The 27,383-nt window shown below is 41.4% G+C and overlaps 2 protein-coding genes across 2 annotated transcripts in view; one reads left to right on the forward strand and one right to left on the reverse strand.

Moving 5' to 3' along the window:
• Nucleotides 1-3,654, forward strand: part of LOC142940068 (uncharacterized) — a 31,279-nt gene extending 27,625 nt beyond the window's left edge. The window contains 2 exon segments of the mRNA XM_076082955.1: nt 393-473; nt 2,378-3,654. The gene's annotated coding sequence lies outside the window, so the exon portion shown is untranslated.
• Nucleotides 433-26,437, reverse strand: LOC142940069 (venom factor-like). Its single transcript, XM_076082956.1, has 43 exons — nt 26,331-26,437; nt 26,257-26,274; nt 25,600-25,638; nt 24,334-24,523; nt 23,531-23,696; nt 23,156-23,226; nt 22,806-22,897; nt 22,630-22,712; nt 22,391-22,478; nt 21,519-21,621; nt 20,678-20,792; nt 20,156-20,271; nt 19,886-20,029; nt 19,142-19,357; nt 18,862-19,062; nt 18,106-18,261; nt 17,762-17,891; nt 16,785-16,853; nt 16,072-16,334; nt 14,702-14,883; nt 12,448-12,533; nt 10,853-10,992; nt 10,481-10,690; nt 10,227-10,287; nt 9,743-9,826; nt 9,460-9,663; nt 8,944-9,019; nt 8,542-8,704; nt 8,248-8,355; nt 7,970-8,126; nt 7,296-7,459; nt 6,805-6,960; nt 6,263-6,322; nt 5,933-6,023; nt 5,217-5,268; nt 5,013-5,100; nt 4,135-4,224; nt 3,810-3,915; nt 3,422-3,511; nt 3,234-3,317; nt 2,810-2,890; nt 2,408-2,555; nt 433-942 (listed from the first exon to the last, which is right to left on the reverse strand). Exons 1-43 carry the CDS (start codon nt 26,435-26,437, stop codon nt 798-800), a joined length of 5,193 nt encoding a protein of 1,730 aa, XP_075939071.1. The 3' UTR covers nt 433-797.
• Between the last annotated feature and the right edge of the window lie 946 nt (nt 26,438-27,383).

Below are 27,383 nucleotides of genomic sequence, written 5' to 3' on the forward strand. Positions count from 1 at the left end.
ACTTTAAAGAAATGCTATACGACCACAATTTATGATTTTTTTCGACATCCTATACTATTTTCGACATACAACACTATGAGTATTTTAAACATACAACACTACAACTTTTTATGATATTTTTTGACTTACTACCTACAACTTTTTTAGGATGTTTTTTGATATACCATGCTCAGACTTTACTATACTCCGCCCCGAGGTGAGCAGCTCCTCTCGCAGGAACCTGACTTTAGGATTTGCATCACTAGCTTGGAGTAATCACAACACAAACCTTCATCGTTGATGCATTTGTCTGATGTAATTGTACCTGCTTAATGATCACTGTCCAAGCATTTGCATCGTCTAATAACTTATCTGCAAAATTCCCTAATTCATTTTTCTCTTTGAAAAACCAGACGTCAGCCGCGGAGGATTTAGCTGCTTTGTACAGAACGATCAACCGAACCCTGCTGAGCACAGAAGGGATCTCCAGCCTGGTGTGTATGTGCAGTAGTCTGTTTATTTAAGCGAGTACACTGATTTCATATATTTCTTTCTGAGAATACAGCACTGAGACAAACATCGGTTTCTTAACAGAAATTTCAACTTACAAATTTGAACAGAACACGAGAACTCCAGCTCCACTGTCAGTCCTCTTTCTCCCTCAAAGTGGAACACAAATAACTTACTCATTGCACAGGCTGTGTGGCCCTAAAATGACCATTGAATCTTTGTGTGCAGAGCAAATTGCTGTTGTTGCAAGAAAAACAACAACATAAGTGTGCAAAAGAGAGTGGCGTGCAGTTGCAGCTCAGACACCTCTACAGCCGGCAGCCGATGACGGACAGTTCATCTGCAGCATCCTTCAGGCTCTTGCACTTAGCTTGCAGGCTGGGACTGCTGGAGCACTCATCGGGCGAAGGCCAGCGCTCCACCCAGGAGTCCTTTCCTAACATGTAGATGAATCTGGCAGGCAGGGAGGGAATAGAGAGGAGTTTACACTGTGTGGGTCGTATTATGCCTCCAAATGGCTATCGTTGAAGGAAAAAAAACAATCTGTGGCTGGTTCAGATGAGTTTTATTCACTGCACAGTGGAGACAGAAGTCCATAACAAAGCTTTGGAATGCTGTGAGTTCTGGCCATGATGATAGACGAGGTCACAGGACACAGTTAAAGGTAAGGTGTGTGCTGGGCTAAGCTTCTCAGGGAGGACAACTGACAATGAAACTCTCTGCACCTAAGATGTGTGTTCGTTTTCAAGTCCAGGGAATGAAGCTTAGTTTATACGCTCGGCGAGCGATCATGTGACACAAATAGTTCACTGATAAAAACACTGTTTACATGTCTAGAGACTACAAAGAAGGCCGATTCATTTTTAAATGCTTTAGAAACAGGAAGTCTTAAAAATCTACATCTGAGTAAATATTTTGCAGCCAAATCAAATATTTTACAGGATATTCAACCTTTCTTTCTTCATAATACTGTAATGTACTACCTGACTTCTTTCTTTACAGGGTTTGTATAAAGGTAATAAAGTAGACCATGAATATGAGATATGAGTTTACAGATAATTACAATCCGTCCTCGTCATTGTTGAAGTTGCTTTATGTTCATATCTCTGAGTTATACTCGTTGTCTTTTTGATTCCTCACAGTTTATTTAGTTTGTACGCCCTCTGGTGTTTCGGAGAATATTGCAGCACAGAGAGTATAAACGCCTCCGTTTGACTAGCAGATAAAATAATGTAGCCTTTTTTAGTGAGTTTGTACTTCGGAGGGCAGTTATGTTTTCCCAAACCCCAGTTTGTGAACAAACAAACATGGCTGCCAGTAGAGTGAGCAGTAAATTCATTTTCAGGATGACTTTTGATCAGTTGATGTACTGCTGTTGCGTCTAGTTCCTGTAAACAGCCGAGTGTTTACTGCAAACATCCCACTTTCTCTGGTAGCTTACACACATAATAGGACTGCTTATTAGAAAATAATAATAATTACGGAGCCGGGGGAGAGGGGTCAATTTCAGATTACAGTCCTTAATTTCAAAGTCATAAATTGGGCAAAACGGTGGTAACGCCAGCCGTCATCTGGATTTTGTTCCGCCTAAAGTCGTGTTCTTATGGCGAAGCTCCTGAACGATGAATATACATGTTTTCTTTCTGTGTTATTTTATGACAATTATTAAAATAATAAAGCACTCGTGGCTCAGATTGGTTCAACCTCATCACACCAGAATATCTCTAATCACTCATTTTTCTTCTACAATAACCTTAATTTACTGTTGTAGCAAAGCGACTACAACAAATCTATTTGAAAAATGTGACACTTTGAATATAAAAGACACATTTCTAATAACAACTCCTCCGTGTACAGACAGAACCTCTAACTGTCTGTTGTACTGCAGGTGTGTTGGTTCGGTTCTCGCTCTTCCTACCTGTTGGTGTCAGCGTCGATGTTCCACTGGTCCTCTTTGGGGCCGATGATGAGGTACTGGGAGCCCTCCTTCAGGACCAGTCCATCTCTGCAGCCTCCGTGAGACATGAAAAACTTCCTCTGGCCCACTTCAACTCCTGCCTCCACGCCTTCAGATTCAGAACATATTCAAAGCTGCATTACAGTGAATTACCAGATAAAAGAGCTTCAAATTGAGTGGATACGGATACATCTGTTATCTAACATCCTGGGCTGTTAAAAAGATATTTGTCCTCCATCATGAGGCCGTAAGGATTTTACTTAAGAGTCTCTTACTCGTGTTTTTTTATTATTAATGAACAATGCTTTATTTAAAAAAAGAGCTGATGCTCATAAAAGACACACATCCACTGCATTGACTCACCCAGCTTGATAACTTGTGTGATCTCCATCTCGTACTTGTCGTAGTAACTCTGGGTGACGCTCAGCACCTTCACCTGGAAAACTGAAGCACAACAAAACCGACGTAACGTTTGCTTTCTTCATATTTAGGCTTGTCGGGATGATGCGGTGACATTTGTTGGTGATGTTCGTGGTCCTGAGACCAATCATTTTGGCCTCCTGACCTTTCTTATAAACGTGTCACATGCACACAATAATAAACGCATCCTAATAGGTCAATTGGGCAGATCAGAGTTTCCATTGCTTGATAATAAATGCTGCTATTATTGATGCTACCACAAGCAAATAAATGAATTACCACAGATGGGTGGCTAGACAGTGTGTGTGTGTGTGTGTGTGTGTGTGTGTGTGTGTGTGTGTGTGTGTGTGTGTGACGTGTATCGTACCGTGGTGTAACGTGTTGCAGGCAAACGTCTCTCTTTCTTTGTTGGGGACGATTTCACTGTCGCTTCTGGAGACACAGCAGTCACCTGGAGATCGTGAGCGAATAAAACAATAATAATAATAAAATAAAATAACTACAAGTACAAACATGTCCACTAATGCGTTGCTGCAGACGCGGTGGAGCTTTTACCCTGCGTGCAGCGGCAGACGTTGTCCCTGCAGATCTGATTGAGCTCCTCCATGTCCTCACTGGGAGTGTAGGTGTGACTGCAGCGGTGATCTGAGAGAGAGAGAGAGAGAGAGAGAGAGAGAGGGGGGGGGGGGGGGGAGACAGACAGACAGACAGACAGAGAGACACAACACCTGTCACTGAAAGTTGTTTTTCAAAATTATAATTACAGTAAATAAACTGGACATATTCTACATCATCTGTGGTGGTGAACTATTTCCTGGATGTGGTGGTGAACTATTTCCTGGATGTGGTGGTGAACTATTTCCTGGATGTGGTGGTGAACTATTTCCTGGATGTGGTGGTGAACTATTTCCTGCAGGTGGTGGTCAGAACGTGTTCGTCCTACCTGGGTTGTAATACTCGTAGACAGTGACCGAGGACGGCTGGAGGAGGCCCACTTTGAAGCTCTGCTGCAGCCTGAAGATCAGGATCTCCGGCTCTTTGTGAGACACCTGGGAGGAGGACAGGGGACGACAGTGTGTCATAGCAACAGTGAAGAGTAAGCAAGCGCTGGGTTTCACTGTGCAAAGATCCAGATGATTGAGTAAACCTGCAACTTGGAAAAGCCACAGAAATAGAGACATCAACTCCGTTCGAGACATTTCTTTTCATTGAGGGAAACTTTGTATTTGTGCATCTCAATGACACGACGCAGCTCGTCGATGCTTTACCTTGAACAGGTGGATGATCAGAGAGCCTCTGTCACTCAGGTTATCAACAATCTGGAAGTTATTGATGTAACGGTCCACTGAGTTTGAAAGCTGGACAAACACACACACGAACACAGAATCGGTTACGATGTAGAACACTTTTGATTAACTGCTTTCTGAAAGGGATCCATCGGGATGTTGGCTTCTTTTCTGTTAGGAGAAGAATCAAACACCCCGATGAATCAGGTCTTTTCTCGAGAAGATCATTCCTGTTTTTATTTCATAACGGTTTGATTTTTTTAGACAAATAACAGAGGAAGTCGGCCCTGTTTGAGGCTCCCTTCACGGTTACATCGCTGCTCCTCTATGAGCCAAAGTGCAGCCTCAGATAAAAATACATTTTTATATAATCGATATTATGATCAATTTAGTTGGAACTTTAATGCGTTTAACTCCTATACTCCTATTCTTCATGTCAGTTTCATCACTTTTTCAAAATAAGAGCAAAACTATTTCATAAATTAAAACTATTACGCATTCTCTTAAAGTGGCAATCCTTAAGATTTAAGTCCTGGTTGATTTAGATTTTAAATTTGAGTGAAAACAATGGAGTCGTGCTCAGAGTTTAGCAGTCTGCAGTCTTTTTGTTGACACTTGACCTTCAAATTTACAGAATTGTGTTGTTTGTAACACTGCAAATATATGAATACTGCAATACTTTCATCATTCACCGTTGTGTTACTTCCTTCTGCGATCGATAGAAACTGAACAGACACTTAATTAAGTGAAAATCTTTGAGACTGATTCAAAAACACGTTTCTGTGAATGTAAACTAAGTGGAGATGTGCTCTACAGCAGGCTACACTTTAAACTTTAATCTGTCAGTAGAGGCCGATTACCATCTCCAGGTCGGAGTTTTCTGGGGTGAAGCCGGTGGGCAGGCTGATGTCCAGAACCACCATCCGGACATCTCTGGGTCCTAAAGCCCTGTGGGGAGGACAGAGACCAGCACTGACTAAACATACTTCAGCTTTTTATTCAAACACTAAAAGACAGGCTGCTTTTTTCATAAAAGTGAAAAAAGGATAAAGACAATAACTCACCGCACTTTGATGGTGATCTGGTAGGATTTTTCTACATCAGCTGGAGGCTTTTCTGTGGAAACAAAGCATTTCTTAATGTGCTGTGGCCTTAAATTCATAGTACTAATATTCAGTTGTGCCACAGAATGTCATTTTATTTTACTAATGAGGATATAATAATTTATTGAAGATGTCCAGTGTGTGTTGAATTGTTGAATTAAATTTGGGTTTTTTATTTTCAATACTTTTGAATAATTTTGGGACTTTCTTTACATTTTTACATTGTTGTAAAAAGTGCTTTATAAATATAGTTTACTAAATGTATTTGTCAATATTTAAAATATTATGCTTCAACAATGTGTGATGGTGACTACCATTATGAATGCCAATAAAATGTTCATCTTTGACATTATGTTCTGCTTTGTTATCTATAAATCATGGATAGTGTTTTAATAATTTAGCTTTTGTGTTTTACATTTTATTTTATTTTGTTACATTATTATGTCATGTTGTCATGTTGTCATTATGTCATGTTGTCATTATGTCATGTTTGATGCAGTTTGTTTCCGGTATATCAAGGACATGGTACGGTCTGGATTGTTTTCAACTTTGCTTGAATGTTTTCATCCCTTTGTGGCACTAAAAGTCACTCGGCCGACAGAAAAGATATTATATTATTAGATAACATAAAGAGAGAGACATCGTTCATGTATATTATGAGACAGAACTTGAGTTACCGCTGGATTCTTCAATAGTGACGTTGAGCTCAAAGTCCTTGCAGGGCATTCTCTCATCCACCTCATGCAGCTGGTTGTAATACGTCACAACCTTGGTTGAGTAACAGGAAGTGACACCACATGCAAAACAGACGAGTTACAAGAAACAAAATAAAAGCCTTGTTCTCAAAACGTTAACCGGTTAGAAACAACTTCCTGCTGTATTTCTGTGTAGGTTTTGAGTGATGTCGGTCATGTGATCCTATCATTGATTCTATTTTTACATGTGTTTATATCTCATGTGAGAACATTTTTTTTTGCTGAACTAAAAGTGTCATCGTGTCATCGTACCTCCAGTATTCCCTGTCCGTTCCCTCGAGCCTGCACTTCCACATCAAGATTAGCCGGCAACTGCAAAGAAGACATTTTGTGTTAAAATCATAGAAACAGATTAGGAGTAGAACTTGAATACAAATTGTTCAACAACAACTAACTAGAATCACCATTTTCTTTTGTACCAGGCGGTCAGTTTGTGAGGTGACCAACACCTGCATTCTCTCTAATGTCCACCAGGGGGCGACTCCTCTGGTTGTATAGAAGTCTATGAGAAAATGACTCTACTTCTCTCTTGATTTATTAGGATTTGTACAAATCAAATAACCAAGACAAACAAGTCAATGTACCTTCTCCTTCTGTTCTATCTTTAAGGGTAAAACACACAAAAATACACTTCCTGATGTTGCAGAAATGTCCTGCGAACTCACTTTTTAATGTTATGAAACTCAACTTAGAGTCGTTCTGTACAGTTTCTGAACATCAAGTGAGAAACATCATGATAAACTGATTTCACATATATTCATCCTGGATTTTACGTTCAGTTTCAGGTCTCTCACCCTGGAGGACTGACCCACGTAGGCGGTCTCGTGGTTGAATTGGTAGCGGATTTCCCTGCGTCCCGTCATCCTGACGTCCACATCCAGACTGAGGTCAACGGGAGGAGGTTTGTTGATCAGGTACTTTGACAGCGCCTGGAGCACCACCATGGTGGACTGAGGAGGGAAACGGAGCACCGATAACAAAGCTTGAAGGACATTTCATTTAATTTATGATTCTTACTTTTAGATACAATCTGAACTAGATACGTTGCTACACCGTTTGGACCGGGGTAGCTATCCCATTAATACTTTTTAATGCTTTCTGTAACTTTTGGGCAATGGTGCAAACTACATTGCATTGTCATATTGTAGGATGTAGGTTGTTAAGGTGGTGTTTCTGTGTTTCTTTTAGCTTAGCCTCGTTGATATAAATAGGATGGGCTAAATAAAACACCTGTCAGTGGGTGCTCTAATCAGAGTCTGGACTTCCAGTGTCGCCCTGTCGTTACCTGAGTGGAGCCGAAGCCGCCTCCTCTCCTCCGCTGGTTGTTCAGCCATTTGAACGGCGCCGCCGCTTCCTCCATGAGCCCCAACTTGACCAGAGTCAGCAGGGCGTAGCCGGTCGCCTCCAAGGTGAACAAGGTGTTGTGTGTGTCGGGCCAGTGGCTGCCACCTGGAGGAGAGAGGAAGGGGGAAATAGAAGCACTGATATGTCGGCTTTAAAGGCATAGTTTGGATTATTTGAAGAGGGGTTGCATGAGGTTCTTCTCCATAGTCAGTGTTCTACTACAGTAGCTGTGTATTTCACATTTTACCTTGCAGAACAAAAGAGTTGCTGAGCAGCGGTAGACCAGCAACTCTTTTGTTCTGCGAGGTAAAATGACTGTTTTTGTTAATGGAGTCTCGTGGCTTTAAAGAGAGCAGAGATAACGGCTTCAGCTCCCCGTTGGAAAGGGCTGTCTGGCAGCAAGGTTCAACAGGTGTTTAAAATACGTCCACAGCAGTACTTTGCTCCCGTGCTGGTACTTCGTTCTGTTTCTCCATCTAAGCTAACACATTGACTATGGAGAAGAACCTCAAGAGGTGACATTTGACAAAAGAAATCAATAAAATGAATTGACTGAGGCAGTAACTTGATGTTTGTTGTAGGCACTAATGAAACAGGGCTGAGTGTATGAGAAACCTGGAGCTGCAGCGCTGAGTAACGATGGTATCGGGTTGTAGGGTTGAGCTTTGCCCAGCAGAGCCAGCGCGTAGGAGGCGATGGCCACGGTGTACGGTCGCCTCCCCGTCACCACCAGCGCTCTCTTCAGGTATTCAGCCGTCTTACGGATAACCATCTGCAGCAGCCACATGGGGTAGATAATAGTTTTAAGTACAACTACTGATAATAAACCCCATCATGATAACAACGAGGATTAAAAAAGGCAACAGACACCCGTTAACTGATATGAAATGTACCTCTATGTTGGGACCGGCGCAGCTGATCCCGGCCTGCTTGGCCTCAGCGAGCGCGATGAGGACGAAGGCTGTCAGGGTTATTTCGGGGTCGTCACCACGGAGACCGCCCTGGAGACACAAACAGGAGGTTTGTATTAAAGTCTAGAATAATACCAGTTCATTCCAATTACTGCATAACAGTTGTTCAACCTTATTTATTATTTTTTTTTTTTTTACAAAAAAACAACCAAAAGAATGGCCTTGTGGCTGCACGGCATTCTGGGTAGTTACGACAGAATGAATTTTAAGTCTCACCGTCATGGTAGTATCGTAAACCGGGTTGTTCTCCACGAAGTTGCCCCTTTGGAGCCGGTGCTTGTTCTTCACCAGGAAGAGCAGAGGGTCGCACACCTGCTGCTCGGCGATGCCGGTGATGGCGTGAGCCATGGAGAAAACTTTCACCACGTACGCCGTGATCCTGACAATCAGGCGGACTGTGGTTAGAGCTACATCTGGTCACATTCAAACACATTGCACCACGTATCTAACAGCTTAAGTGATATCAACTGATATCAACACATAGTGACTTTTGAATTGTTTTTCTGCAGTATTTCATTTCAGAATGTGGCACAAACATGTGTTTACATGCACACATTCGAACCTTATGTATTTTCTTGGAAATCAGCTTATTGGTAAAACGTAAAATGTTGAGAGTACCATGTACTTGCACCTTCCCTCCTGTAGGGGGGGTAAGAGCCATCACTCATTCTGTAAGCCAGCTGGTTCTCATAGCCTGAAAAGAGCATGGAAGAATTCAAAGATAAAAGGATATGAAGGAGAGAGAGATGCACTTTAATTTACTCATAATGTAAACAGAACGTCTAAAATCTCTCCATTCATCCATTGCTCTATCCATTCAACCACAGATCCATGTATCTGACTATCCATCCATCCATCCAAGCAACTAGCCATTCACCCATCAATGTATCCAACCACTCATCCATCTATCCACCTATGTATCAAACTATCCATCAATCCATCCATCCCCAGACATTGAGATCAGTCCATCCACTCACCAACTCTTTCATTCATCCATCCATCAGTCCATCCAAGTTATCTTTGTTTTAATGTGTTCATTTAAACAGACATCAGTCGCCCATTGTACTGCTTCTCTTTACTTTCTTTGGAAATCCTTCATCCATCTATCGACGCCTTCTTTTCTTTCTCTCTCACCTCTCCTGATGTAGCGGAGAGCCTCAGCCTTGCGATCCACCCCTACACTCTCCCAGTTGTTGGTTCGCTCCAGGTAGAGGGTGGCGATGAGCGGCAGAGTGATGCTGGCCAAGTTCTGCTCCACACAGCCGCCGGGCATCCGGATCAGAGAGGCCAGGGAGTCCTCACTGATGGAGTTATCGATGCTGTCTGCCAACACGTTGCCTGGAGGGGAAGAGGAGGAATCAGGAATCAGAGCACTCTCCACTGGTTAATATTTTAATCCTTACCACCAGTGACTGACCTCTGACATTGATGAATGTCTCTGGCACAGAGTTCGGCACAACTGACTTCAGTTCCATCTTGCTCACACGAACAGTTTGCGTTCCTGTCGTGGACGGAAGAGAGCCATAAAGTTAAACTTGGTTATTTTCAACCCCAAACCTAAAGAGAATCTAATCATTATAACGTAAAGACACCAAATCAATAATTCTGGGAAGACGTCCTGAACTGATTAATACTTGTTTGTAACTCATAAAAATGTGATCTCAAAAGCATGTATACTGGTGGTTTAAACAGTAATAAATATATAGATATAGATAAAGAGAAAACAAGAGAACGCCAGAGTTAAGAGACTGAATCAACTCATTCTCGGCAGAGAGGCAAGGACATCCCATAAATGTGGCATACGTGTGGTGGATATCTAGATGTAGTCATGGACTCGGACCTGAATTTCAATCGCCTCGTTGCTAAAATGTGCTACATAAATAAACTTGTGATCTTCTTACCTCCCTCAGCAGACGGGTTCAACACCGTACTCCAAACTTCAGTCTTCTGCACTCCATCCAGCTGTTTGGGTTCAGAAAAGATGTATCTTTATTAAAGTACGTATGTCTGTTATATTTTAATTACCTTCTTAACATCTATATTCTCCTCTTACATTCCAGGAAGGACACACAGACTTTTTACCATCCAGAATATCAACTTTCCTGTTTTAGCAGCTGACCCTGTTTTTAGAAGATCATCATCAAGAGTGACTCACCACCACCCGAAGTTGTTTCTGGATGCGGTCTCCTCCCATCAAGTCTCTGGCTACCACCATCACCTCCAGAGGAAGTTTCCCCACCACCAGCGGCACGATGGTGTAAGGCACCGCCACAGAAGAGCCGGCCAGCAGCATCAGTTCCTGCGTGTGTTTCTTCTTGAAGGCAATGCTGCAAATACCTTCTGTCTTCATCAGCATCACCCTCACCTGAACGGGAAACCAGGCACAATATATATATATATATTCTTAACATCAAAATTCATACACATATTTACATTTTTCAATGACTACGACATGTAATCTGAATGAGAAGAAGGTGCCGGTGCATTAAAAAGCATTGAATCAGAGCTTGAGCTCGGAATTTCTTACATGCAGGTTTTCGTAGCCGTAGTTATACACCACCGCTTTGATCTGGACCTGTTCATTCCTCGCCACTGAATACGGCAGCTTCAGGTCCACGAAGAACCGCTTCCATGCTTTGACGTTGTAAGGCTCCGCAACACAGAAACCTACAAACGTTCAGAGAAAACATTCGTGACGGGGCTTCTGCACAAGTATGAATGTGTTTAATGTATTTCCTCCATCCTTTGGGTTTAAAGATTTGAACTTTCAAATCTTTAAATGTTTTTGCAAAGTGTGGACAATTTGTTAAGCCTTGGATTCTTTTTAGTAACATCAAGAGTTTGCTGTGCTTTTACACTGTCAAGGCAATTGCTGAAAATGTATCAATTTCCTGTAGAGTTGAGCAACTTGGACAACAGATTCTACAGAAAGTCTACAGAAATAACTGTTTTTAAATGTAGTGGTGGTGACAGTTGTTTTAAAGAAATGATAAACATGTGCGATGCATTGGGACATATTGGCAGAGAAAACTAAATGTAGACATCTCAAAGTCAAGCGCTTGCATATTCATAGTCCAGTTTTCATAAAATTTGGGATACTCAATGTGCCATTTTGCTAACAAGTTTGCCTTTTTTAAAAGCCAGAATTGTCGTCAGAAGCCGGCCTGTGGCAGGTGTCGTAAAATGTTGCGGGAGAAAAGGAGCCGCAATGTGACACTCAGCCCCGTTATCAGGGGGGATCAAAGGGTACAGATGACCCCGGTCGAGGCCCAGGAGACGGGGGCTCATGAAGGTCGGCTGACCCTTAAATGGCATCAAGTACAAACATTTACTCACTGACTTACTGTATATCACCGTGAAAACCATTTTCACATTAACTGTGGGGGTCCAGGCGGCAAATGCTGAAGTGTTTTAAAACTTGCATTCTCTCTAGTGTCCACCAGGGGGCGACTCCTCTGGTTGTATAGAAGTCTATGAGAAAATGACTCTACTTCTCTCTTGATTTATTACCTCAGTAAACATTGTAAACATGAGTTTATGGTCTCAATCTCTAGTTTCAAGTCTTCTTCAATACAGCATGATGTTCATTTAGTACATTATGGTCCATTTAGAGTCACACAGACCATAAAGCAGGGGATGCTTTAGGGCGGGGCTTACTGTGATTGACAGGTCACTGCCACTACCAGAGATGTAAACAGCGTCTCTACGTCACTCCTCCGCATTCCAAATATGGGCACCTCTGTTCATTGGTTGCAAAAAGCCAAGATGGCAACGTCTGTAATCCAAGATGGCGACTCAAGGTTTCAAAACGGCAGTCAACAAACCAATGAGTGATGTCATGATGACTATGTCCACTCATTATATACAGTCTATGTGGTGGTTAGATGTGCAGAAGAGACATGTGCCGCTAATCTAAAGACCTAAAGCAAACTGCAGCCTGACTAGCTAAGTTGGAAATACCTCTCCAAACATCCGGGGCTCAAAAAAGAAAAGCTAGGGTCCAAGAGAGAGAAGAAGAAAATGAAGATGGAAGAATGGGAAAACTCTGGACCTCGCTCACTCAAATGAGAAAGAAAGACTAAATAAAGCAGAGAGCCTGGATTGGGTGTGGCCTCCTCGTACCTGTGTGAGGTGATGCACTGATGGCCAGAACCCCCCACTCTGTGATGCTGTCTGGTAAAGCATGGTCCAGGTTCATCAACGCCAACCTGTTGATCAGATTCATACCTGTGTTATCACCAGGAGGTCCAACGTCAAAACCACTCTGCTTTTTTTAAAGGTGTAACAACAAAAAGTATAGCATAGCTGTATACATGGATGGATTATGAGACAATGGGCCCCTGGGCACAGCCATGTAAAGGACCCCCACTCCTCCAGGCTCCTACATATGAACAAGAGCCAAAGATTCAAGGAGACATATTTTTGGTCATTTTGCATCTCTTCAAGGTCTTTTCGTGTCTCTTTTTGACCGTTTTGCAGCTCTTAACTGTCCCTTTTGGTTCGTTTGCTTCTCTTATGGGTGGTTTTGAATCCTTTTGTAGTCATTTTGTGTCTTTTTATGGTCGTTTTGCTTCTATTTGTAGTCATTTTTATCTACTTTTGGTCTTTTTTCATCTCTTTGTAGAAGTTTTGTGTCCTTTTTGGTTGTTTTGCGTCTCTGTGGTAGATTTGCTACTGTTCAGAATCAGAATGAGAAATGGTTTAATGCCAACTATGTTTGCACATACAATGAATTTGACTTGGTGCTGATTGGTGGATAACAGTATAAATGTTAATTTACTGTATGAAAGCAAGGAAATAAGAAAGATTTAAAACAGACTACCGATTCAGCAGCTAACTTATAAAATGTTAACTTGGTGATAAACAATAACAGTTTTGGGTTGACAGATGCATTTCTAAATAAAAACACTGCCCACATACAGGAATCTGCATTAGTACAGAACATGGATGTTTGTTTAATACGGGAAAGAGAGTCAGCATTGTTGATTCTGAGCTGTTTATCCAGCGGTGATCACTGACCAAACAAAACATGATGCAATGCCGGGAGTTCACGGTGCTTTCCCCTCACATGATGACACAGAGTGAGAGACTTTGGATCAAGAATGTTACGTCAAATATCACTGACTGGGTTTGGACTTTTGGGGACCCAGTTACAGCAGAGGGCAGGTGCTTCTGTGCCGTGTTTGCTTAAATATCCTGAACAGATACTGGACGGAACAGATGAGAATAGACATTTAAAAGTAACCTTCTTTTGGCTTCATACGTTTTTAGAAACATGATCAAACGTCACACCACACGACCACATCGGAGGGTCAACAGACACTCTAACACCACCATTGCTCCATACCAAAATCTTTACGGTTACAACACGTCGGTTAACACGAGAGGACAACATATTGTGTCGTTATTGCTCTCTCCTAATCTCTGTGTCCTCTTTAAGGGATGACTTGTTTACTGCCTTGTTCCCGTGGAGATGAATCATGAACTCAAACACTTTCCTTCACTGCAGGTCTTTTCACAAACACCCGATACGTTTAAAATCTGTATTATCGTTAGCAACACCAATAGATCTTGAAACTACAATAAAAATAGCAACTGAAGAAAAGTCCATATATCTTATTTTGGGATGATTCATTTTTCCTGTCTAAGAATATTGATCCCACTGAGTGAAATGTGTGCCATTGATGGTTTCTTCTTAACATTGAATATTTTTGCAGATAAAGTGTTCAAGAGACAAGTCTGAGAAGTTGATTGCATATTGTTACACTAACCTATGGAAGCCCAAAGACGTCGTCATTAAAATTACAATATAAACTTGAAAATTAAAGTGAAATTCCACAATAACATTAAAAAAAAACACATGTATGTTGTTTGAGTAAAAATGAGAATGAAAATGCAATAATCAAATTTTTCATTTTCACATACTATCGGACTTTATTAAATTTAAAACGGAAAAGCTGTTTTTCGTTTAATTTCCAAAGTCGTACGCCGCTGTGCAGTGGACGATATTCAAATGTCAAAAAATTGGAAAATTAAAAAGCAATAGAAACAATATATACTAAACTTTTCTGTTCGTGCAAGAATAATTTAAGTCAGAATTACAATTAAAATGCAATTTTCTAACCATTTGAAAATGGAATCAGCATTTAAATGAAATTAAATGTCTAATGCCGTTTTCCTTTTCATGCAATGGTGGTCATCTATTTGCTTTTATTTCTAAATTATATTTGATTGCTTGCTTATCGCTCCTGCAACATCGTAACAGCAGTACAGGGACTAATACAATGTCAGAATATAAATGAGATTCAGAGTGCTTGAGTAAGCGAATGAGAATCGTCGGCCTCTGATGTTACCACTACTTTAATGTTTCACTCACCCGTCTCTGTCAGCCCGGCTGGGCAGCTTAACATCCGTCCACAGCCAAGACTCGTAGAACTTGGATCGCAGATACACTTCAGTCTCATCCAGGTATTCCTCCTCTTCCTCCTCTTCTTCTTCTTCCTCTTCTGCCATTTTGTTAGCATTTGAATAGGTCGTGCGCCGTCCACTCATTCCAGGCTGTCCAATGAGGAAAGGAAATCCATGCGGACTTTGAGGTCTAGCCATTATACGTACCGTTTCCCAATCTATGGACACATTTTAACATGATTAGCAGGTCTTGACCTCTCATTACATATCTCTAATATATGGATCTAGAAGCTGTTAATATGTCTACATACACATACACACACACAACAAATTCATTAAAAGTTTTAACGTTCATTGTTTCTCCCCGAAACACATTGTGGGATGTCTGACAAATGTGCCTCATTAATCATCTGCATCTAAAGCTGTGTTTATGCTTCTTCTTCCCTCCCTTTTCTGGCGCATGGCTTTGTTTTTTGGGGTGGTAATGCAACCTGTAGATCAGCGGAAAAGTGTGAAAATTGCGTCACCGACATGTCCTTGTATGCAACACAATAAAACGGTGACCGACTGTTGAACCCGGCTCTGCAGCACTATTGGAGGAAGCCTTTAATGGGCTACGTGGAAGGAATGATTCCAACTTGTGCCACTCTAGCAGCTCTTGGGGTGGCGATATCGGTCCACCACTTTTTCCTCTCAGGCAGTTTATTAATATACCTAATATACCTTTTAGCAAATAAAAAGCTAAATCGCCATCAGACGTTTGCCGGTGGGTTCCGAGATTGCATTTCAGCCAAAGCGTTCTGCTTCCTCTTCTCTCCACGTGGAGCGTTAACCTGCATACAACTAAAGCCTGCTCAAACTCGATCGGTACATGGACCACCAACGGAAACCAGAACGCTTCCTGCACCAACATCTTGTCCCACTGCCTACAGATTCTGCATGAAGATTATTTGGTTTGTGACCAAACACCTGCAAAACTAATGACATTCCCAACAGCCTCATCTGTCCTTTGTTAGCACATGCTAGCATGCCAGCACATTAAAACACTTCAAACATCATATCACAAAATTTCAAAGAAAGATGTGAAAATGTTTCCTGCTAACTAAAAATCTAAAAAGGTTGAAGTAGAGTAATAACCAAATGTATCCCGGGACAGGTGTATCCTTCCGTCACCCGCAGACACATTACATTACAGTTATTTAGCAGACGCTTTTATCCAAAGCGACTTACAATAAGTGTATTCAACATCGGTTTTCGAGAGAACTACTAGTCATAAGTGCATCTCCTTTCCTCAAACAAGCATCTAAGAGCATAAACCAGAGCCAACGTACACTGCACTCTATCAAAAGGATTGGATGGAACAGAGAGCCTGGTGGCTTGAGCGGTGGTGGTGGGAGCTGTGGTGAAGGGTGGCGGGGTGGTGGGGATCTCCGTGTTAAACACTTGGTTCCTGAAGGTGGCGCAGCAGTAGCGGAAGGCCCTGATGCACTCCCAGCCCTCCGTGATGTAGAGGGAGCGCCGCGTGCAGGAGTACGGCATGGCGATCTCCCTGAGGCCGTCCTTACAGCAGCGACGCTGCAGCTTCTCCTTGTAATGACTCTCTGGAGGCAGAAGGAACCAGCAGTCAGTCATCAGTGCTCGTAGTAAAACATCAACATCTTGTAAAGGGAACTGAACAGAGAATGATAAAAAAAAAACGTGGGGAAAAAAGGCAGCTTTTTGCTACACATTGGCAACTAGAAGGGCACTCGATGTGAAGTGATGTTCAGGAAAGTGAAAAACAATGGGCCCCGTGATTCCGATCCGCTCCAAAATTTCATGGGTTCTTTCTCGGCCCACGCTCCATCCTTCCACCAAGTTTCATGAAAATCGAGCCGGTAGTTTTTCTGTAATCCTGCTGACAAACAGACATAAAAACCAACAAACCAAAAACATAACCTCCTTGGCGGAGGTAATAACAACATCATACTTTTACAACATCAGCTTGTTGTGGTGCTGTTTTTTTCCTTCAGCGGTCAATTAGTTGCATTTCATTCCCTCGTTTTACTCACCCAGCTGTGCTTTACGCTGCAACAGTTCGGCAGAGCGCCTCCTTCTGGCACTGCGTGGACACTGCAGGGCTGAGGAGAAGATGAAAACATATTTATGCTCATCTGCGTGTCTCTATCGTGGACGATCTTTTTACAAATAATGATTTATCTGATTAATGACCAGCATCAGTGCTGCCACTCTGATAGATATCAAGGATGTAATGACACGATTCTATGATACGACTCTGACTGTCAAACTGATTCTAAAACAGTTTTGATGTCTACTTATGATTATTTTCATTTGCAGTAGAAGAAGTATTACTAATAGCAGTTTTTTTCAAGTATTTTGTGGTTTCAGTGGAGACTTTTATTGTCCCCTGATAGTTCAAACTAACTAAATATTGGCAGGATATCAGCCTTCGATACGACTTTGCGTCAGTACAGCAGCTTCAGCTCCAGTGTTGCTTCACTTTGAGTAAACACACAGAGCAAACATGGCCTTCTACAAAGTTAAAGTCGGACTCCAACATTAGACACGGTTACTTTTTACAGTGACTTTAAAATACCTGATCATTTTGTATGTATTGTTTTCTTTATTGATATACGTACGGTATTATACAAGGTTTTTACAGTGAACAGTAACCATAAATGAGAAAGACACACTCCAATATGAGCTAATTCTGTATTTGTAAAGCACCTCATTCATTCAATCACAATACCTTTTTTTGTAGTCGATAAACAAATTAAGCAATAAAAAAAACGCCGCAATGACCAGTTTAAAATATATGTACATGCATGTAAACATAGTGTATCGCTGGAAATATTCATTCTTTTCTCCATAATTTCACTTGATGAGTATTTTCCTTTATCAAGTATTTCATTCACACAGGAGTAAACAAAAACAGGCTTTAGCATGTTGTTGTTTCATATCGACTGTTTATCTATTGAAGTACCAGGAAACGTGCTGTATCTTCAGCTGCTCCATGCTCAAAGGTTACCTTGTCTGGTTTGGGTTTTGAACCCGGCGCTGGAGGCGTAGAGCAGTCCAGCGTCTGAGAACACCGATGTGGCATCTCTGCCTCCGCCTCTGGTGCAGCCGATGTCTCCGTGCTCCACCGCGCCCCAAATCTGAGGACGAGGTGACGAGAGGCTTCTTTTAGTTTCGGTATGACACTTTAAAAACACTAATGATGCTCGTCGGTATGGAACAAAGACATAACCTAATGACCTGTAACACCACACTATTTTAAAATGTGTGAATAACAAAGTGAATAACTATGTTTAATTTGTCAAATCAAAATTTTTAAAAATCCGAATTTTTCATTTTCTCAATCACACCCACCTTCCTCTGTGTCAGTCTGTCCCGGTTGAGCAGATACACGGCGTTGTCCACAGCCACCAGGCTGACCTTGGCCCCCGGATCACCTCTGACCTGAAACCTAAAGCTCTTCCCGGGCATGTAGTCTCGACGGTTGCCGTCCACCGGCCCGACTTTCAGCTGGAAGACAGCGAGAATTAAAATGCATCGACACAAAGAACAAATCCTGATTAAATAGTCGGTTTGTGTTTCAGACCAGATCAGAAGAGTAAATAACGATTCAAGAATAAGGCTGGCGTTATTCTACGTTTTTCCCTTTTCAATTTGATTCAATCTATTTGAGTTTGAGTTCCCCTAAAACTCCCTAAACTCCTGAGAACAACACCTGAGCATCTGTGACGGTGGAATGGCTCGATTTTCTTTCTCTTCCACAAACACAACACGACTGTGACACCTTCTCAAACTCGTCATTGCAGCTGCAGAAATCCTATTCTACAAATATGGTGCAAAAACACTTTCATACAGCTGTATCAAAAAATATGAAGTCATGGACAAAAATACCACCGTAACGCACCATATTCACTGCAGTAACTGGAGAAAAAACTGTGAGCGTGTGAGTTTCTTAATTCCTGATTTGTAGATTAGGATTTCTGCACAAGAAATTGAGAAGGTGAACAAATAAATCTACTACTGATACATACACGTGACTGTTTCCTACAACTACAAGCTCCACCGTCACAGGTGCGTCGCTCCAATAACACGTCGGTACTGATCACTCACCCCTCCAACGCAGGAATCTGCCACATCCACCCAGATGGAGTCCGCCACCACCTCCTCCCGCCCCTCCCAGGGAATACCGTAGAACGCCACGAAACGGAACGACGGCATCATCTCCGGGGTGACCGTCAGCCCGACGCCGGTGACCAGCTGGCCCGTCACCTCCACGCGCTCGGCAACAATGATTTTGCCTTTACTCAGCACCTGAGAGAGTTTTGGGGACAAAGTGTGTTATTTGATTCTGTTGCTGTGTTGTAAATGTGGTGCGGCGGTCTCGTCTCACCAGGTAGGTGATGTGTGTGATGAACTGTCTGTGCGTCGGGTCTGCGGGAGCGACGGTCAGCTTCAGGGGCAGTAGGTCTCCTACGGACACCGCGGTGGTCCCCGTGGAGATGTACAGGTAGTTCTGATGTTGGTGGTTGAAGGTGACGTACGGCTGGACGGTGACCCGTTGTTTGGCCTGCTGCTCTGGTCTCAGGTCAGCCTGCATGGTCTCAGCCTGGGAAAACACACACAATAAACGAATTAGGGGTTGTGACAGTTTTGTCTTCATAAACCCGAAGAAAGAGTAAAAATTCAAGATGAAAAAATCTTACAAAATAGCCTTTATGATTCTGGTCTATGACAGGGACGTCCATAAGTACCAATGACTTAATACTGTCCTCTGAAGACACTCGTTTTTGTTACAAAGTTACTTTGTCGTTATATAAAGCAAAGAAAAACAGCAAAATCTTCACATCTCGTACAAAAATAATGAAGAAAACTCAAAAACTCAAAAACAGTTAATCGAATTTCTTACTGACTTTCAGTTGATTAACTAATTAAACTTTTTTGCAATATATCATATATATATATATATATATATATATATATATATATATATATATCGTAAGTGTTTGCAATATAGCAACCAGAGCAGTTGTGTAAAACTTGATGATTGATATTTTAAAGGTTAACTTCTCACAACATTAGACTCTTTTAAATGCTCAGAGGCTCTGTGAGTGAAATGTGTTGCCGTCACACTGACCGTGATGGTTTGTGGGCGTCTATCAGCGGGCATGTTGATGGTGATTCTGCCGGTGCCGGAGGAGACGACCACGGGCGAGTTCAGCAGCTTCAAGTCGACCAGAACGTTTCGGGCCGTGGAGCCGTCATGGTGGCTCACCTGGATCTGGACGGGTTTTGGGGGGAAATATTATTTTCTCTGTGATTTTATACACTGGACAAAATCATTTCCCTGTACAAAACAAAAACAGTTTTAGTTGATTGGATCATGAACACAGAAGACGGTCCTTACTGTGAAGTCGAAGGGCAGGCCCGGTTTGAAGTACTTCGGTATGTCTTTGAAGGAGACGACGTACGGAGACTCCACAATTTTAATGCCAGTCTTCTCTGCTTCAACCAGGTCGCTGCCTGTACAGGAGAAAAACAAACTGTGCCAACAGAAACCACAAACCTGAAGACATTCTGGAATCTTGACTCAAAGGTACGAAAAAATAAATAAATAAACATATCCGGGGGAGAGGGGTAATATTCAGAGAAAAACACTATTAAAGCTGTACATTTACAAGAAAAACACCTGGATATTCTCTGAGATTAAGGCACAAATATTCGAGAAAAAAAGAATTGACAAAATATTTTGTTCCCATCACACCACAGACAAAAGGAAATAATAGTGATTTTAGCCCATAATAAAAGAAGCGGGTTGGGGTTAGAAAATACACATTTACCGAATGACTATTTATGTTTAGGAATTGACTTTATTGATAAAAATAATGAGTCTAGCGGTTGACTTTCTGTTACTTTTGCCTGTTCTTACCTGACTTGGTGAGCACGGAGGCCTTCACATACACAGACTTTCCCACCAGAGACCTGAAGTCGGGGTAAGCTGTCTTGATCTCCTCCATGCTCAGACTGACGACTCCTCCCTCCAGCTGCAGGAGAAGAAGAGCACAGAAAACATCTGACGGTTATAAAGGCTTTGTTTCACTGTAATAACCAATCTAAATGATTATTAACCAATATTTATAATTATCACAATAAAAATCTTAGTTAAGGTCCAATTACAAGCTTTCAACAGCGACCCGGCAGTCTCGATAAGCAACTAATACTGATTCACCTAAACTGAGCAAACTTCCTCCACTAAAGAAGACGGTTGAAAGCTCTGGAAATAAAGCTAGTAAGTTGACCTGCTATTTTCAAGGTCAAGATTGGACTTTCACAAACGTTCTTTTTCTTAAATGTCTCCTTGTTGCACTCGCTAAGAAACTAAAAAACACCACAATAACATTTGCTTTGAACCAAACATGAATATAAATGCAAATAAAGCCGACGGTAAACGGAACCAAAGCTTTGTAGTAGCTATGTCCCGCCCCTCAAACGCAGACTGTCCAATCACAGCGTAGCATCAGCCAGCTCTGACTAGGGACTGCAAACACATATTGTATATCATTCTGTCTGCTTCTATCTGAAATCACTTCTTTTTTCCTCCAAAAGAAACATTTCTTCAGAGAGTGAGGTTAGTGACAGTGTGGGCTCCATGGTGACGTAGCTCTGACAGCTTGACGGAGGGCGGGGGGGCTGAACAAAGGGTCAATGATGATATGTGTGTAGCTCACAAATGTGGCGGGAAGAGTTCACGACAGCGATGAGTGACTCACATTTGACACCTGCTTCACTGAAGGCAACCTCCTCATCTCCTGGTTGATCTTCACCCCAAACACCACGTAGGCCGTCCCCTGAACCAGCTCCCCGTACAGGTACCTGAGACACAATCCCAACAATGGTAAGTCAACAGTCAGCCGGTTGCATTCATTGTTTTCATATAAATACTTTCAAAGTCTGGAGGAAAATCCTGTCCGTCCCTGTGGTTATGGTATGAGGATCAAATGTCCTTCTGCAGAGGCTACTTCAGTGTAAGGACATGGTTTTAGAGTTGAAGGTAGGATGAGGTTTAGGTTAAACTAAGAGCAGCATTGGTCAGAGTTATGGTCAACAGCTGAAGATAAATCTGGAGTAGTGTACTTTAAATGCACAATATGTAATTTTCTACCGCTAGGGTTCTCTTGGTCAAACCAATAGCAAAAGATAGTTTGGTGAGGTTGCGAGGGATCATGGGAGATGTTGTCTTCACTGCCTAACGCTTGTTCAGCTTGTTTCTATGATGTATAAATGGAAACATCCAGGACCTAAAAAGTGCATCGTAGAAATGTGGCTTGAAACTGGATGAAAAGTCAATTTATGACATCTTCAGGCAGACAACCACAACGCTGACCAGGCGGCAACCTCCGGTTCTGCCGAGTGAAGCCAAAGCGGAAGTGTGTTAAAGCTGCATTCTCTCTAGTGTCCACCAGGGGGCGACTCCTCTGGTTGTATAGAAGTCTATGAGAAAATGACTCTACTTCTCTCTTGATTTATTACCTCAGTAAACATTGTAAACATGAGTTTATGGTCTCAATCTCTAGTTTCAAGTCTTCTTCAATACAGCATGATGTTCATTTCGTAAATTCGTGTGTGTGAGGATTTGACCGACCTGGCCGAGACCTCTACCTCCAGTTCGCTGTCATCCAGGCTGAGGAAGGACTTCTTGGGCGTCAGGGTAACATTGAAGGCAGGAAGCACTGAAACATAAAGCATAACTTTTACTAAATATTACACTCCTGACCAAAATGTCACATTCAGAGTTGAACAAAAGTGTGATGCCTAGAAGACGAACAGAAAAATCTCTACTGACGTTATCAGCTGAAGGACGCGCGGTTTAACTCGACCTACCATATTTCTTCACCTCGAACTCAGAGGTGAACGTGTTCTGCTGCCGGTGGTCAAACTTTGCGGTCACCGTCCATTTTCCTTCACTGGCACATCAGAGATGAAAGGCCCATGAAACATTTAAACAGACACATCTCTATCTGTCGGCAGTGGAAGGTGTTGACAGATGTTGATCTTACTTGACATATTCAGAGAGAGGAAACATGTCGGCATAGGTGCCATCAGCAGGTCTGATCCTGGAGTTCTGTTTGACCACCACGCCGTCTGGATTCTGAGACACACAAACAGGCTCGTTTGAGCTAAAATAACCAAAGAATAACCCATAAATATGATCAAAACGTATGTCTACAAAGTGTCTTACTCGTACATTTTGCAAGACTCTAATTTCTTTAACCCCAAGGTTATTTTTTAAAAGGTCTTCTTTTCATAGACCAACAGCCCAAAACCCAAAGATACACATTTTACAATCCTCTGGAACAAAAGAATGATTGGCTAATCAATTAATCTACTGACCATGTTGTTTGTTTACCTGAATATCTATTGTGACGGAGTTGTCAAAGGCCTTGAAGGACAGAGAGGACGCGAAGACTCTGAATCGAACTGGAGAGGGAAAATGGACAAAAGACAGACTGAAGAAATGATTTGTACATTTGTACATTACTCAGGTGTGTGTCATGATCAATAGTACTTCTACTAGTACTGTTTCTGTGACCACTACATCTACATCATTGGTACTATCATCACTGCTAATACCATCTTGACGTCTTGCACTGTTTGCATTGAAATTCATTTTATTTAAATCAAACCAGACTTGATCAGCAGTTTCAAGTCCTCTCTCTCATCCGTGGGGTTATTTCGTGGTTTAAGTTTGTTTTCTTTCTTCGTCAGCATCTCCGGTTCTCACCGGTGTCTCCGGGGTTATAGATGGGTTTGTCCGTCTGGATGAAGATGTACCCGGAGTGAAAGGACACCATCAGTACCCTCTCCTCTGAGTGGTAGTTCTCGAAGTCCACCTTCAGATACACAAACTTGTTCGTTTTCTCTTCGCGATTCAAGCGATCCGAGGGCAGCTGTGATCCAATGAGATTGAGACACGAGAGGATGTTTAGAATTAAGGAAAGCATCATGATGCGGAGCAGGAAGGAGACACTACATTCAAATGTATAACCTGATGTGTTTTCACTATCACTTTATATCACTATCTCCATATATACACATATATACACATACATGTATATACACACATGTATATATATCTATATATATATAGATATATATAGATATATATATATACTGTATATCTATATATACATATCTCTATAGATATACACATACATGTATATAGACATACTGTATATATCTCACTCTCTCTATATATACATATATATATTTATAAATACATACACATATCTCTCTTTAATATATATTTATATACATATATGTGTGTATAGAGAGGTATGTATATATATGTACATAAAGAGTTTTAAAACAGTTTCTAAAACAATAGGTTAAGAAGACTATATAAGATATACATACATGTATATGTGTGTGTGTGTGTATATATACATATATACTTACATACATACATAAACATCCATATATATAAAAAAACTTCTCCCCTGAACCTCATAATCTCTGACATTTTACAATGTTCCTTGTATTCATGCTTCTCTCTCGCACCCAAAACGTTTGACCCCGATGACTCACCTGTATCTCCTTGAGAGCGCGGAATCCATTTTCCGGATTGAGCGTGACGGAGTCCTGGAGGAGCATGGTGGTCTTACTGAAGTCCACGATGGAGATGGAGACGGTGACGGGGCTGGACAGACCGTCTGCCTGTAGGTAGATGTTCTCCTGGCTGTCTGTCCTCAGCAGGTCTGGAGCCAGCAGAGTGAACCTGCAGGAAAAACGTCACAACATGAGGCAGGAAGTAACCGGGTTGGTACGGCTACAACTTACACGTACTACTGACACGACAACTAATAGTACTTCCACTTGTAGTCTGAGCACAGCAGGTTAGCTGCACATGCAAAAATCTCAGTTTGTATAGAGAATAAGCTTCCCAATAATGAATTCATATTTTCTTCGGTTTAAACCAGGCGGCAACCTCCGGTTCTGCAGAGTGAAGCCGATGCTTCATGTCTTAAAGCTGCATTCTCTCTAGTGTCCACCAGGGGGCGACTCCTCTGGTTGTATAGAAGTCTATGAGAAAATGACTCTACTTCTCTCTTGATTTATTACCTCAGTAAACATTGTAAACATGAGTTTATGGTCTCAATCTCTAGTTTCAAGTCTTCTTCAATACAGCATGATGTTCATTTAGTACATTATGGTCCATTTAGAGTCAAACAGACCATAAAGCAGGGGATGCTTTAGGGCGTGGCTACAAGGTGATTGACAGGTCGCTACCAGAGACGTGTACGGCGTCTCTACGTCACTCCTCTGCATTACAAATGTGGTCACTTACGTTCATTAGTTGCCAAAAAAACAAGATGGCGACTGTCGCAAATTTAAGATGGCGAGTCTTCATAACATCAGTCCACAAACCAGTGAGTGACGTCACGATGACTACGTCCACTCCTTCATTACAGTCTATGGTTTAAAGAGATCTCTGCTGGTCGCTACCATTCAAACAAGTAAAAAACAACAGAATAATATTCCTGGCAGTTGTTATGTTATATGTGTAATTAATGCTCGAGGTCAGTGTCGAACCTCAGTTATCTCACGAGAGTTTACTGTTTACATTTTCTCAGGCAAACTTTGGCAGCGAGTACGTACATTAGCCAGTTACATTTCTTTACTGTTGACTTTATGATTATTGATGATACAGGAGATGTAAAGCTTTTGAAAGGCAAGAAAGAGAAACGGTGAGGTGTGAGAAGAGAATATAAAACTGTTGATGCTCGAATGAAAGAGAACAATGTTCACTTGTAAAACTTGTAAAACAAACTGTTGTATGAATATCAACGGTACCTCGGTGTAGAACGAACTTTCACCATCTGACTTGGTCGGCTGCAAACAAACAGAACAAGCATGAATTTAAGGCGTGACAGAGACCTGCAAACTCAAAAGATCTAATAAATCATATAAGATTACAGAGCAAATGTCCACTAGACTATATATATAGTGTATATATATATATATATAATATATTTATATAATATATTATATATATATATATATATATATATATATATAATATATTTATATTTATATAATATATAATATATATATATATATATATATATATAATATATTTATATTTATATAATATATAATATATATATATATATATATATAATATATGTATATAATATATTATATATATATATATATATATATATAAATATATATTTATGATGTGTTTTCTGTGGAGGTCCAACTTTGCCTATTGGTGGAAGTCTGGAGATTCAGAAACAATAACTTCAGCTGTCAGAGATGAAAAGGATACAACTGTGAACGTGATCTCTGCACACACACACACACAGACACACACACACACACACACACAGACACACACACACACACACACACAGACACACACACACACACAGACACACACACACACACACACACAGACACACACACACACACACACACACACACACACACACAGACACACACACATACCTTTTACTCCAGAAGCCCCTGTGAATAGGACAGCGTCATTAGTTGTGAGTAAACAGAACTTTAAAGGTACAAACTGTCTCAGGAGGACAGAGGCGAACCTTCTTCTATGGCCATCAGACTGTCCATCGGAGCTGCAGAGAAGCACGAGAAACAAAACGTTGTGTAGCGTCCACCGGCCCATGTCGACCGTCTGGGATCCTCAGCGGTCTGTGAACACGGGAGAGACGGTCAACTGCTATAACCCCCCCACTACCTCATCAGATGCTGGACACTCAACAGAAGGAGGGGCTTCGGCTTCCGATCAATACGAATGACACAAAAACAAACTGTGTGAAGGGTCCCTGATGGAGACCAAAGTTCAGCATTAAAAGTTCAGAATAATCCTCCCGTACAAGCTGCACACAGAAACACTGTTATCTGAACTTCTCTACCGTGTCCCACACAGCGACAGCTGTCATTTAAAAACCTCAGTATCTGTTAACACAAGAGGATTCTAGTGTATTGCAGAGAAAGATCATTTTGGACCCTGAACAGTACCAGTTTCTACTCATATTAATATTCTCTATTATTGCATTATTGGTTCTGCATGCTTATAAATAACTTTTATCTTATATTCTTAAGGTGACTTTATAACATCTGTCCAGAGACTACAGATGAACATCAGCCACTTGGCTGACTGGAGTATTTGCAGTGATGATGTATTCATGTTCACTGTTCCTACTAAATAAAACAATACATACGAAGAGACAAAGCTACATTAGCTCTTAGCTACTGATCATTTATCATCATTACAAACACACAGTGCATGACTATGGAAGCTCTGTGAGGACAAAAAGTATCTTGTAAATCATTCTTCTTGATTTTGGAAACATTGGAACAAACGTCTGTATGTTTGAGCTGCAATGATTATACCAGCGTCATGGCGTCGTTTCGTATTGTTTTTGTTGTATTTTTTCATATGGACTCGTGTGTCTGGAAGTTAAAGTTGAATATGATAAAGTATCGTTAAAATAACGCCATAGCCTCTCAAAATAATTTATTAGTATCTGAAAATGAGAAACTAGGTCAAACTATTCCGACATTGGGACATTTACGTTCTCAAATCTGATGATTAAAAGCAACGATGA

This window comes from Anarhichas minor, unplaced genomic scaffold, assembly GCF_050575085.1.
Source record: "Anarhichas minor isolate MPS153535 unplaced genomic scaffold, ASM5057508v1 ptg000114l, whole genome shotgun sequence".
Taxonomy (NCBI): domain Eukaryota; kingdom Metazoa; phylum Chordata; class Actinopteri; order Perciformes; family Anarhichadidae; genus Anarhichas; species Anarhichas minor.